Source organism: Lutra lutra, chromosome 14 (genome assembly GCF_902655055.1).
Source record: "Lutra lutra chromosome 14, mLutLut1.2, whole genome shotgun sequence".
Classification (NCBI taxonomy): Eukaryota; Metazoa; Chordata; class Mammalia; order Carnivora; family Mustelidae; genus Lutra; species Lutra lutra.
The window spans coordinates 75,174,814-75,189,353 of NC_062291.1; the positions used below are offsets into that span (position 1 = coordinate 75,174,814).

Consider the following 14,540-nt stretch of genomic DNA (forward strand, 5'->3'; position numbering starts at 1 on the left):
AGTCAGGTAACAATGGCTTTCTTTATACCTCCTTTCCCCTCCTTCCAACTGCAGTTTTATCCAACCCAACATGCTAGTAAGTATTGCTTTTGGCATGCGCCTGATGCTAAAATACCCTAAAAGTCACTGAGCCCCAGACTGCTCTTCTCCATCTGTAACATAAACAGTGTGTACATATAATCAGGTGTATATACAATCAAGAATACAATTAAAGTATATTTAATAGAGGTTCCATGTGATATTCTACGTGCAGATGACCGACACAGTGAGTGGTCTAACCGTGTCTAAGTTGAACACCGCAGATTGCTTACAGCTCAGTGCCTGAATCAGTGAGAAGTCCTTTGACAGCAGAGACTTAAGCCATCTGGGGAGGAATCCTCCCCAAAGAGTCCAAAAAAGAACCAGACAAATGGGAGGCATGGGCTACATATATTTTTATCCATTCTTTCTTTCACATAACAAAATTATCTCAATGTGTAGTCCAGATTTTTAAGAATTTTTTACAAACTGGCTGTTTCCATCAAGACAACACTTTCAAGGGGCGCCTGGGTGGCTCAGTGGGTTAGGCCGCTGCCTTCGGCTCAGGTCATGATCTCAGGGTCCTGGGATCGAGTCCCACATCGGGCTCTCTGCTCAGCGGGAGGCCTGCTTCCCTCTCTCTCTCTCTGCCTTCCTCTCCATCTACTTGTGATCTCTCTCTGTCAAATAAATAAATAAAATCTTTAAAAAAAAAAAAAAAGACAACACTTTCAAAAGTGTCTAATCGCAAATGAAAAACTAATTCATAAAGCACCAACATCACATCGTATCATGATTCTCAACCAGGCTGCTCTCTGGGACATTTAAATCTGAAACTTTTTGAAGCAGGACCCAAGTTCTAAGGTTCTCAGGTGATTCCAATGGGCACCCAGGGCTGAGAAACATTATCCAAAATGTGCCCAGTGATGAAGCCAAGCATTCCACCTTTGATCTGCTTCTGACACTGCACAGAGACACAGGTCTCCGCGGTGCCTTCTGGGTCCGTGCTGACATCTTCGTCATCGATGTTGATCTCCTCCGTGATTACATCTGGTCCCAGCTTGGCCATGTACAACATGCTGATTCTTTTCAATGTTTTATTTTCTTTATTTAGCTAAGGCAAAATATAAAAACAGTCATTTTAACAGCAGTCAAATGAGTGTCTTGCATTTTTAAACAATAGACAGATTGAGTGTATTTCTGTCTTACATATTCATCAACACCCACAGCATGAACTAACAATTAGAAGGTTCATGAAGTAAGGTTTTATTTACACTTTTTAGTATTAAACTTACTAAAGTAAGACCTGACGCCTGGATTACAGCCAGCAGCATGGGGAAATGCTAGTTCTAACTGATGACGTAAGAATTATTAAGATAAGACACCAGTATAGATTTAATCAAATTTCAACTTATTCCATCCTTAATAGTCCTAATTAAGGCACTTCAAGAAAATGTTTTCTTTGCTGTTGTGCCCACCCTTCAAATGTTTGTTAGCCCAGCCCTCCCTCTTCTCTGAACACCTGCTACTCCTCTTCATTGTTCCACAGCATTCCTACAGGAACAACTGTGCTCCCCCAGAGAACCCCCCATCCCTTTGGCTGCAGCTAATCAGTCTGGGGATCAGGCACATGAGCCTAAGCGTGGTCAGTCGAATCCCTCCTCTAGAAATTTGGAGGCTAGGACAGAGATGAGTTTCCTTCCATGTGTCCAGATGTACAGACGCTGTAGGCAATCATGATTCACTACTGAACTGAGGAACAGAGGAAGGTAGTCCACTGCAAAGCCAAAAACGGAGCTGGTGTGTAGAGACACACAGAGAAAAATAATGGAGATGGGTTTCCCACAGGACTCTGGTCCATTCTCAAAATGCTCCTAGCTCATGGATTCCATGGGATTCCCCAATATCCCTCACTAACAAATTCCTATTTTTCTTTTGACAGTAGAAGGAAGTACAAGGTATGTTTCTGTTCTCTCTATAGAGTTCTAGTTCATAGCAAAGAAAAAAAAGATCTTAATTAATTAATGTATTTGTTATTCCCTTTGCAGAAATGAATTGTTCTTTAGTTTCAGTCACTCAACTACCATCGTCTTCTTCGGTTCCCGTGTTTATGTGCGTACTTGTGTTAGTGCAAAGCACAAAGACTCAACGTGGTCCAAAGCCCATAGAAGCAAAGTATGTTTCCTTGTGTTTTCTCTTCTTGAGACTAAGAAATAAAAGGTCTTTTATGAACACATGCACATATAGAAATGCAACCTCTCTTCTTTCACTCAGGGCTAATGGCGACCAAGACAAGTTCTGAATTAAACAACTGACACTGGAAATAAATAGAAACAGAAACCCAACTCATTGGAAAGCTAATAACTACCTTCTCTACTACAACTTTACATCAGAGTAAGACATGCTGGTACTGGCCCCACTTTGGTCCTTCATTTGGTCTGTCATTCATAAAGGGTCTTCATAATTAAGACCCTTTAGGGCTTCCCTCAGGAAAAAGTCCAGACCATTTCAAACAGGGAGGTCTGATTCTCACCCCAAGAACACTGAATCTAACTATATCCCAAGTAGCCTGATGTGGGCACAAGAGGTTTCCCAGACCTCTGAACCCTTCCAAAGTTTCCCCCTGGGAAGCCTCGTGAGCTCTACTCGGGGAATCCCACACAGCCCCTTTCTTCCCTGTGCCCAGCCCATAGCTCCAGCTTCTAGCTCCCGACAGTCCATTAGAGGATCAGGGATAAGACAGGAGCCCATGATCTCCAAGCCTCTCTCCCCTAGGATAAAACATTCTTGTAAAGCCTGTTGTGGGTTCCTGGCACCACAGGCGCTACAGCAGGCACGAGCGGCTCAAGGATCCTGCCTGATACTCAGGTGGCGCCATCTTTTCTGAATGGCGGGGAAAAATCAAAATTGAAGGAAAAAGTGAAAACAGTCAAGACTTCATTTGTAATTCTGCCTCCTAATAATACTTAAACTAATGGTTTCCAACACGCCACGTTAGAATCTCCAGGGAGCTTTTACAAAATCCCAGTGCACGGGCTCTCTCACCAGACCCAAATCTCTGGCGGAAGAACCCAGCAGAGCACCCTCTCTGGGTCCCCAGGTGATTCTGTGACGCATCACCACGAAGAATCTTTGACACAGAGACAGGCAACGCTTCTATATCTGTTTCTATAAAACCAGAGGCAAGAATCCTGCTCTACAATCCAACGTCTCTGCCTCTAGAATAACTTCACCTTTCACAGCAGTGGTCTCCTCCTCCAAGAACTAAGGGTAAAAATAGCCTCTGCCCCTAACGTGCGCACTGAGTGAGACATTACACAGGAAGCGCTTCATACAGTGATGGACATGCAGGAAAAAGCCAGTGTCTGTTCCTGATAGGAACAAAAGGTGTTCGGGGTGTGTGTCTGATTTTTCTTTGGGAATACTTTATCAGCTAGTTTTTTTCAACCAACATATACATCTGTGCAATTTTCTCTTCTTCCAGGATCCTCATGAAAGCACAAAAACACTAATTTTTGTTATCTGGTGTTTAGTAGGCTCGGTCCTGGGCCACTGTCACAATAATACTTAATAAGTTGTTATTAATCGTTCTACCCTCAATTAATGCCTCTTTCTATCAAGCCAGGAATCAGAATCTCCCAGCCAGCACTATGTGGCTATAATACAACTACTCTCTTCAACAAAGTTATTAACTCAAGAAAAAAGCCACACACCGGGCACCTGGCTGGCTCATTCGGTACAGCATGTGACTCTTGATCTCAGGGTCATGAGTTTAAGCCCCATGATGGGTGTGGAGCCTACTCTTAAAAAAAAAAAAAAAAAAAAAAAAAGCCACGAGGAAATTTCTCTGAAACATCATTCTCACATTCTGAAGGAAGAAACATAAGATTTATGTATGTAAAGATCTCATGACCATACTAACTGGATATTTTTGAAAACTCTGAATTCACAAATTTTGGCAATGCAATTTCACTGAAGTTATTATTCATCAAGTTATATGTTAACAGCATACTATCTTTTGGAATGATTCTAAGTCACAAAGCAAAAATAAATCTTTTATAAACCTACAGTAGCAGAATCTTCTATGTTCAAATTTATTTATTTATTTATTTTATTTTATTTTTTTTTTAAATATGGAACGCTTCACGAATTTGCGTGTCATCCTTGGGCAGGGGCCATGCTAATCTTCTCTGTATCGTTCCAATTTTAGTATATGTGCTGCCGAAGCGAGCACTACTATGTTCAAATTTAAATAGTTTTTATATTGGGTGCAGCTTAATGAATATTTAAAGATACAAAGTAAGCAAGTTAAGCAGATTTGGACCATATGGTTTAAATAATTGGTCTACATTTATCAGTTTAACCTACACATTTTACCAAAGCATCCACCCCCGCTTTTAAGAAAATTATGCAAATTGCATCTTAAGAACATCCCATTTGTCATTAATTTGAGAGCAAAGATTTAGAAAAATAAGAAGAAATTTACAGAAACGTTGCTGCTTTAAAAATGGAGTCTACTTTCAAAAATGACAATTGGGATACCTAAATCAGGATGTGCTACCTTTTTTTTTTTTTTAAGATTTTATTTCACAGAGAGAGAACACACATAGGCAGAGTAGCAGGCAAAGAGAGAGAGAGGGAAGCAGGCTCCCTAGTGAGCAGAGAGCCCAATGCGGGGCTCGATCCCAGGACCCTGAGATCATGACCTGAGCCGAAGGCAGAGGCTTAACCCACTGAGCCACCCAGGCACCCCACTATGTGCTACTTATTGATCATGCATATAATGAAGCTTCCAGACTTTGCATTCAAAGCTGTAGTATCTTCCAGATCCAATGAGCACATCTATAGGCTTTCTGACCTGTTTGTATTCCAAGTCCCACAAGGCCACATTGTAGCATCAAAAAGAAACCATATGGCCACTTCGAAAGACTTCATGAATAGAGGACAAAACATGTAAGTGAAGGATCCTATTGTCAAGACTAAATTATAAAACTGACCTTTGAGATTAGTAATACAGTGGTTCATAAACAGGGACGGACGAAGACAACAGTCCCCTGGCAGCTTTCTCAGCACACACCTGGCCTGGGCCACATTCCCAGCATCAGTGGGTCTAGGATATTCTTAAGAAATCAATGCTGGTCCACCCTGACACTTAGGACAAGGCAACTGTAAAACCCCAGAGAGGTTCATTCTCTTGCTCAAAGTCACCTGTTAAAAAAGGGGAGGGGCTCAAATCATTTTTTTAAAAGGGTCTGTACGGACCTGTGAGTGGAGTGCATCATGAAAAAAGGGAAGTCTGTCCCATTCTCCCTCCGTCCTAACTCTCTCTAGTCCATCCTATCATTTGAGATGAGACACAGCAGTCCAGAGACCAGAACTAGTAACTTGCCCAAAGTCACAGCCCAAAATGACATCACTGGGAATAAAACCCCCAAACTGTTGCTTTCCATTAATTCTGCCAGTCCTGCGAAGTAGTCTGTGTTCTCATTTTGCAATGTAGTACTGGCAACAGAGATACTTATGGATAGCAAGAGAAAAATCCAAGGACTATCTTTAGCCACTGCAAGGTTCAGAGCAGCTAGTATGCTCCTAAGACATTTTTTTCTATCTGTTCCCAAAAAAGGAATAAAGGATATGAAAAAGAGGATTCACCCAGTTTTGCAGACCAGTGAACACTTAATGAAGGGTAGAGCAGAAGAAATGATAGGAAAGCACCCACGCGATCACTGTTTTTAAAGCAATGGCCCATAGGGCTGTGTATTCTTCAAAGGAATAACAGAAGAGAAGTTGCATGTACACGTTTATATTCTTGGGTTCTGACTGCATTATCTTATGAATTCTAATGTAGTGTCATTACACAAACAATTAAGCAAATACCTCTAGCAAGCACACTGCTAATGCACACAAATTAAACACAGAGATACATAGACAGATTGGCTCATTGATTTGCAGACTTTCAGTGACATCCAAAGACATACTTTGGAGGGAGGTGATGGGGAAGTGAGAAAGGCCCACAACCGGCATTACTAATGATTTTTGGTTAAAAATTGCTGTAATCCATTTTCTGATGAAGTGGTTCAGATGCATTTTACCCGACCCAAAATACGTAAGACAGAGATAAAAAACATTCTTTAATAATAATGTACTTCTGATGAGATAGAATATAGAAAATTACACTCTTGGTAAATTCATCAGCGAGAAGCAATCAGTGGAGCACTGAAGGTCACCTTTAGCATGCCCTCACTCTGCTTTCACAAATAATCACCTGAAATGTAAGGCTGGAGGCTGACTTTTTTATCTAAATCAAACGTGAAACACTCATTGCCCCCTTTATGCCACACCAGGTTCGTTTTAAACTTGGTGAATGTTTTCACCCAATGCTCAGACATTTAGAAAGTCCAGTTGAAAGATGGACTCTGGGCCATTTTTTAGAGGCAGAAAGCACCAATGCTGAAATACACACATGCAAATGCCCCTTTTACAATGGAAAGAACCTAGGCATTAAGATATTTACATAACAACAACAACAAAAAGATATTTACATAACCCTATTCCAGGGCTTTGATAATTTACAGCACTTTACGACACTTCTCCTCCTCATCAGAGCGGAGGCAATGGACTAGAAAAGCAAAAGCAGGTAGGAGGTCACTCTTCAGAAAAGAAGTTGAAATTAAAAGGCACAGGTAGAATTCCCTTATTTGAAGAGTCTCACCTTTGTCGCCAGAGCCTCAGCACTCTCTCGACAAGTCTTCTCTATTTCAAGATGGTTCTGCATAAAATTGACTTCCTCTATAACCATGTGAGAAACTAGGAATGAGGGGAAAAAAGTCTCAGCATTCAGAGATTAGTCAGCGATTCCAGAAGCCCACACGTTGTGTCCCATGACTCAGAATACTTCACTCCTTTAGCTCGCCAGGCCTTCAGCGGGCACGGAGGAGGGAAAAACAAAAAACAAACAAACAAACAAACAAAAAAACAGTCTTGAAGCTGCTTCCCTGATTAAATCTTAGCTAATATTTGGAAGTGGAGGGGGAAAATAGAACGCAATGAAGAGCCTTCATTTCCAATGCGCACATTTTTAAGAAAGCTAGTTAGGCTGCCTTTAAGTGTCGTTTTTCTATGTAGCTGTACAGAGTCTTAGACACGTCCACTAACTCAGATGAAAGAATCCTCCATGAAAAGAGGCAAACACGGTTTCCTTTTCTCAGCGAGACAGAACCCCTGGATCTAAGAAGGAAAATCAGCTAGCGAGAAATTTTTAAAATTAAATCTTAACTTGATCTCCTTCACCAGAATAACAAGGTGGCAGTTTATCTCAGGTCAGCATGCAACAGCCTTCTCTATGAGAGACAAAGTGGTTACTGCGATTTAATAAACTCTGGGGCAGAAAAGTATAGCAACCCCAGTTATGTACTCGATGACGATGAATGTGGAGCCTTCTTGCATCACAGACTGTCAGGAAGATTGGGAGAAAAATGCAATTTTACTGGACATTTTACCAATGCTTGAAAAATAGTAATTTTCAGGCTCTTTCAGTAGCTGGTTTATACAGATTGAGATTCAAAGGTACAAAGTAATTTAGAACCTGAATTATACTTCGAAGATCATCTGAGAGAAAAGTGCCAATTCCTTTCCCCCACATTTTTAGTTAAAAGAAAATGCTCAGAATCTTAAACTTCACTGTGGACGTGTATACTTATTGACATTTGTTTGGCTTAAAAAAGAAAAACGAAGTACACCCAAATGTGAAACCCAACGAAGTTAGGCAAAAAGCACTGGGGCTCACATAACACAAAGAGAGATTACTTTTGCTTCATTTAAGCTTAATTAACCTGCAATTATGATTAAACTCAGGGGAAAAAAATTTCTCTCCAAATTAAATACAAAAATGTATTACTTCCTAAGTCTGTCCAAAGTTCTTATTATGTTAATATTCAAATTCATAAAGCAGCACTAAATGGCCAGAAACATCTCTAACCTTGACATTTTTTCAGGGGTAATAATAATCTGCAGCAAATGCAGGCCAACCAAAAACCACTTAACTAATTAGTAGTTGCAGTCACCGAGAAAAACATGAATCAACACTGTTATTACAAGTGGCACATTTGAGTGGCATCTAATTATGACTTGATGAGCACGATACTTGCATTATCAACATTACTACTGCATCCCATCAGGGCCTAAAAGCTGCTGATGGCATTGACTTCGAGAAACTCCCACTCAATGGTACAGCAGCACCCAACAATCGGCTTGGCAGGGGCCCCCCTCACTAAATGACACGTTAAGCGTAATTACTGGTAGACATTGTAAATAAACAGGATTGGAAGTGAAAATTGTACCAAGTGCATAAGACACAATCTGACACATTGGAAGTGGCAGCCTTAATTGAGAGTTTCTTTGACTGCTCAAGATCATTTCAACTGCATTTCTCAGAGGACAGTGATTATAACTGTGGAGACAGACGGCATAATGGTATCAGCACTGCTGACAGAGCAGTGAATTAAATTGTATCTGCTGTTGTGTGAAAGCCTTGATGAGAGGTACAGATGCCTTAGTGGTCTTATCATTATAACACAATGGTCATGTTGTCATCAACCTTTCTGGCTCCAATTGAAAAGAAATGATTGTGTGTTGAGGCTCTGCCCCCCCTTCCACACCACCCCCCTTCTCCTCTTCTATCTCTTGTTCTGAATAGAACCAATTTTCAGAGAGCTATGAAATCACGCAATAGGTCCTAAAATGCAGCTGCTTGGCATACAAACGGGTCCCCATTAAACTGGAATCACACACAATATGTGTTTATGCCAGAAGAACAAATAGAAGCTGAACACAGGCCAAGTTTATTCACACACACAAAGCCCATGTAGCTCTTCATCAATATAATTGCCTTTTATATTGTAGTTTAAATAATAGGCTCTATTATTTCCTTAAAATCCTAATATTCTTGGCATTTTATCACTATGTTTACAAGGTAGGTTCTTCAAAAATGTGAAGGAAAGAGAAAAGAAACCTATACAATTTTTACAACATCAAATATTACTTTGAATTTTTAGCCTTAACTACTTGACTTCTTCTGCCACAATCTGGTATTTCCACCATCATAACAAAAACATAAACACTCTGCATGTTTCATAGGAATTTGACTTTTTATTCAATAACATTCTTGCTCATGGAAGAGTAAGGAAAAAATCATTCCACATAGCAAGGTTTAGGCCCAGCAAAAAGAAATACACACACACATGCACACACACACACACACACACACACACACACACACACTTCTTTTCTGAACATTTTGTAAAAAACTGCCCTGTAACTTAACTTGATAAACTTACATAGGCAGCACTAGCCACAATTTTCTCCAATTCTCAAAGAGCAGGCCCCATCAGATAGGTTTCTTTTCTCTCTTCCTCTAAGAGGGAACAGTAGAAATCAAAAGTTGTGCTTTGATTTCTAGTTTAAAAAAATTATCTCAATGCTAAGTAGGGAGCAAAGAAACCCACCTATTCACTTTCTAGATTTAAAAGAAAAGAACATGTTTCAGAGGGCATTTATATCTTTAAAAAGCAGACCTCATTTCCAAAACTACAAGTCAGGTTACATGACACAAAACAGAAGTTTTTGCAATATGTAATTTTATTTGCCCCTTTCAAAGGATGAAAGTTTAAAAAAAAAAAAAAACCTTTAATTTGTTCATTTAGTGACTGGCCCTATGGTGCCAAATTCAGGCTTGTCTCATAATATCCAGACCATGAATGACCACTACACCTAACATATCTCTAATGTGGATGAAAGGAAGGTTTAAAAAAGAAGAAAGATGAATTCTAGCCTTTTAGAAACACGTATTGAAATATTTATATTTATTTACGATAAAATTATCATTAAATGATATGATGACTGAATTCATTTCAAAATAACCTGAGGTCGGTGAGAACGGACGTGCAGACAGAGATGAAACAGACTGGCCTCGAGCTGGCAGCTGCTGAAGCTGGATGATGGACACATGGTGCTTCACTGCATTATTTTCTCACTTTTATATAAGCTTGATATTTTCCATAATCAGAGTTGTTTTTAATGACTCTCACAACTCAGAAGCATAACCTGAAAAGCCATCCATGAGTGCTTCCACCCGTCCAGTTGAATCAGCAAAGTCTATTTTTCCTCTTCACGACCGCAAAACACTCGGACATACTTGCCATCACAGAATGGAGGGCAACTGGGACTTTCTCTTTTTGACTTGTTTTTGTCTTCTATTAACTTCGAGCATCACAGCTTTACTCACGTCTGACCGTCCTGCACCTGACATAGTGCTGGGTATGCGCTACGTAGTCACATTTGTGTTTGTGTTTGTGTTTGTGTGAGTGACTGGAAAAATCTATCAGGCCTATGTTCGTCTGTGAACACCCCTTTACAAGAATGTTCTCTCTAGAACAGAACTGCTTCAGACACAACCGCTATCACCCACTGTTGGGCCAACTCTGTGTCCAGCCTGTGCTAAACCCTATGTGCTCTGTCATGAATCCTCACGACAGTCTTACGAGGTAGGTATGTATCATCACAGCAATTTCCTATTGGAGAGCACTGAAGCCCAAAAAAGTCAAGTAACATATATCCCAAAATATAGTTCTAACGCGTAAAGCCCAGCTAAACCAACTTCTAGATGACTCTGATTTTCTAGGTGTCTTTATAACTTGTATTCAAATGTGATACCACCCATGGGATTGCCCTGAGCGAAACTCCTCTCCATCCAGCCAACTCTCAGCAATGCCTAGATGCAGGACGTCTCTGCAGCTCATGTGGAGAACATGCCGTTCACTCGCCGGCGACGTGAGATCGCCTGACGGGTTTTCATGCGTCTGCAAACACGGATGAGAGCTGGCAGGAGTGCAGGGGACACGGGTGTGTCCTCACACACCAAAAAGGCTCTCAGGTTCTGGCTGAAGGACTTGAAAGGCCTTGAGTGACTTCTTCTCTCACGTGAATCTGTCTTCCTAGGGGCCATGGCTTTGCTCTGCAGCGGGGCTCTTCGTGCAGGAAGACAGGAGGAAGGCTCGGGCAGAGTTGATGGAACCGAAAATGGCGAGGAAATATGGATGAAACCGTCTAAGAAGAGCATGACCCGCGAGGTGAGCACAGCCCTTAGGCCTAACGGGGCTCTTCCCTCACTCTGAGATCTGGGCCTCGCAGGTAAACATGACAGGCAGGCAGATTTCAACTTAGCAGCCAAAGATATTTCCCCAGGGCTGTCCAAGCACCAAGACCAGGCTCTGCAAACGAACCCGTGAGCGGTCTCAGGGACTCTTCATGCCGAAGGGCGCTCGGGCTCGGACAGGATAGTCAACAAGATGGCGGCGGCAGCAATGCACGTTTACTGAGCACTTAAACTCTAGCGCCAGGCACTGTGTTCAGCACTTTCTCCGTGAATATCTCATTTGTTCCTTGAACAGCCTCGGAGGCAGGGTCATTTATCCCAATTTTACTAATGCAGAAATTGCTCAGGACTACGCCGATTCACAGCACAGCTGCTTTTTCCTGCTGGTAACCGCTGAGCTCCCTTCCAAATCCGAAATCCTGCTCCCTGTTCAGAAGTCATCAACCATTTACCCCAGACAGAATGTTTTAACAAGTATTTAGAATTTTCATCATCCCCACTTTCTGTTCTTTTGAGTCAGAGAAAAGAGTCGGCATTCTGTTCTCCTGCCATCCAAACTTTAAATTAATTAAGCAGACTTAGGAAAGTCAAAAATTCAATGCATACAACAATAAAGATCATTGTACTAACCTTTCAGCTGATTCTTTTAGGCTCTGAGTTGCTTGTAAGGAAAAATGTGAATTTTTAAAACTGTTGAAGATATTTAGAGGAAGAGACAAAGAAAGGAGAAAAGGAAGTGGGAGAGGAAAGTTTATATGTTACTCTAAAGGTAGGTTGATTTGGGGAGAAGTTCCTTCCATTTCTGCAGAACACAAGAGGCAAAATGCCTACTACCTGCCCAACCAAAGCATTTTATGTTAAGTCCAACCATAAAACCTTGAACTATTCTTACTACACAACAGCATTCCAATCCACTATCAATAATTAATTTGAGAACATGAATTGGTAACAATGTAAATGGTATAATTCTTTCAGTGTGACCCAGTGTCAGCAAAAGTGTAAGAGTATCAAATTAATCTCGCCTTAGGGAACAAGAAAATTCTACACAATCACAGTTTGTATATTCACAAGTAAGAGATATTTCTGTCATAGCATATTGGCCTCCAAAGAAAAGTACCAACAACAATATTCCCGAGACTTTGTTAAAGCCAGACACTTGAAATAAACTGGGTACTGAAATGAACTATAATGCTCCATTTTCATGGCTGTTTAACCTTCGACAAGAATAAAATGTTCTGTTGCATAGTTACCAAGTCAACACTTTATGATATAATCAAACAGCCTAACACAGCATCTGCAGAAAGATGGAGAAAAAGACCCTGCTTCCAAGGGGAAGGGCAACTTTTCCTGCTAAAGTCTGGTCCTTTTCCCATGACCTATTTCCTTCTGATCCTTCTGAGTGTGATCAGATACATTCTATCTTACTGGATGAGGTAATGACAGATCGGCATGGCATACAAGAATACCACAGCAAACATTTAGAAGATTATTACAGCTTTTGTGGGAATACAATGTTCCTGGGTGAGAAGGCCATTACAAACATTCTGACTCTTAAAAATGTGATAGTTCTGTGAACTACAATTCTTTTTCTATGAATTAATGTAAGAAACAAATCAGACCACTGTAAAGATGTATAAGAATACTTCACATTATTTAGAATATCTAAAACCCAGAAATAATCCATCTATCACTGAAAGAATGTTCAAATAAATTAGGGTACTATCATGTAAGAGAATACAGAAAAAAATATACACCTCTACTGACATGCAAAGATGACCACAATACACCACTCCCTGAAAACAGCAGGCTGTAAAACTGAATGTAAAGCGTGACTTTATTTTTTGTGGACATAAATACTGCCCACAGATGAAAGACCAAGAAAGAAAGACCATAAAATATTAACACTGCCTTTTCTCAAAGAATCAAGATAACAAGTAATTTTTGTTCTTCTTTCACTGTTCCGCATAGTAAAGTTTTTTTTATACAAGTGCAACTGTCTTTTATAATAACATACTCATGAAACAATAATATTCATTCCATTTGTTTGAAAATCACAGTAATGCCGGGACATTTTTGGTGGGGGGGGGGCGGCAAATAGGAAGACATTTCTTGCTTTCTTGGATGCCCAATGCAGCAGCAACTAAACATAGGGGATGTGTCTGCCCACATAATTCCCAAACATAGTTATGTGCATTACAGTAATTCCAATGAAACGCTTACATACTTTTCTGAAGTTCCTCCAGTTTTTTAACAGCTTCATCTCGTTCTTGCCTAATTTTGTCACACTGAAAGGAGACGAGACAGAAATGTTAAATTTGTTTCACAAGTTTGCAAAGGCAAGAAAGAGCAAACCTATCAACAGCAGCGGTTTTATGAAAAAAAAAATTAAAAATCTTTAAAAAGCATTAACTGTCACATGGTACGTAGGCTACTCAACCAGCGTGGCCTTGGCACCATCTGTATCTGGCCACTTGCCTTGGACCTTCCAAGACAATGAGTCATCTCACTGCTCATTATCTCCTCAGGAACAGACCAATTTAACATCCTTGCATTCAAATTACTCATTCTTTAAGAGAATATATGTGCCTCTTTTTGCCTTTTACGGTCTTCCCTCCCCCCAGTGTTTTCAGTGAGTGTTTTCAGTAAGTAGGTATTTCGGTAATACAGTGAACACCCCATGCACCCACAGGTCAGATTCCCTGAAACTGGGTAGCGACGAACTCCCCAGAACTATCCAGAACACTGGTGCACAGCCAGAAGTGACCCCTACTTAAAGACAAACTGCTGTCGTGCTCCCCTTGAAATCCTCAGTTAAGGGGAAAATATCCTCATATCCTTAGAATTCCAAAGAGAAGGTGGCAAATTAAAATGAGAAAAGATAAAATATTCCACAATAAGCATATATCATTTACATAAACTACTTTTTAGTTTTAAAGGGTGGGAGGACTCACTGAAAACACTAGGAGGAGGGAAGACCAAAAAAGGCAAAAATAACTACTAAAGCATGAGGACCTTTCAGGGTATCTGGTATAGAAACAAGTATCCAATATTTTAACAGGCTCTCGAGGTATGAATGAATTTTATAAAAACTTCATGTTCATTATGAGGACTGATTCAACTTACTATGAATTTCACAAAGCAGGTTGAGTATAAAACATTTTAGAAAGATTTTCATCAAAAATGTCTACAACTTTAAGAAATGATTTTTAACTATAAAAGCAATAATTAAAATCTGAATTTTTCTGGAAATACTATGATTCTACAACAAGAGAGTCATGTGAGTAAAACACAACTTAATTTTTTTTAAAAGAACTTATTTATTTATTTGAGAGAGTAAGAGAGAGCATGAGCCAGGGAGAGAGGGAGAGGG

At 40.2% G+C, this 14,540-nt stretch overlaps 1 protein-coding gene and 1 non-coding gene across 5 annotated transcripts in view; both read right to left on the reverse strand.

The window, feature by feature from the left end:
• Positions 1–14,540, reverse strand: part of SHTN1 (shootin 1) — a 99,021-nt gene that overhangs the window by 60,408 nt on the left and 24,073 nt on the right. For all 4 annotated transcript variants that reach the window (XM_047703420.1, XM_047703418.1, XM_047703421.1 and 1 more), the window contains 3 exons: positions 13,395–13,455; positions 6,731–6,825; positions 964–1,132 (listed from right to left, as the gene is read on the reverse strand). In XM_047703420.1, the coding sequence (XP_047559376.1) occupies positions 964–1,132; positions 6,731–6,817 (256 nt within the window). In that variant the 5' untranslated portion in view covers positions 6,818–6,825; positions 13,395–13,455. The remainder of the gene's footprint in view (positions 1–963; positions 1,133–6,730; positions 6,826–13,394; positions 13,456–14,540) is intronic.
• Positions 4,146–4,252, reverse strand: LOC125085319 (U6 spliceosomal RNA). Its single transcript, XR_007122853.1, has one exon. It is a non-coding gene; the product is annotated as a U6 spliceosomal RNA (small nuclear RNA).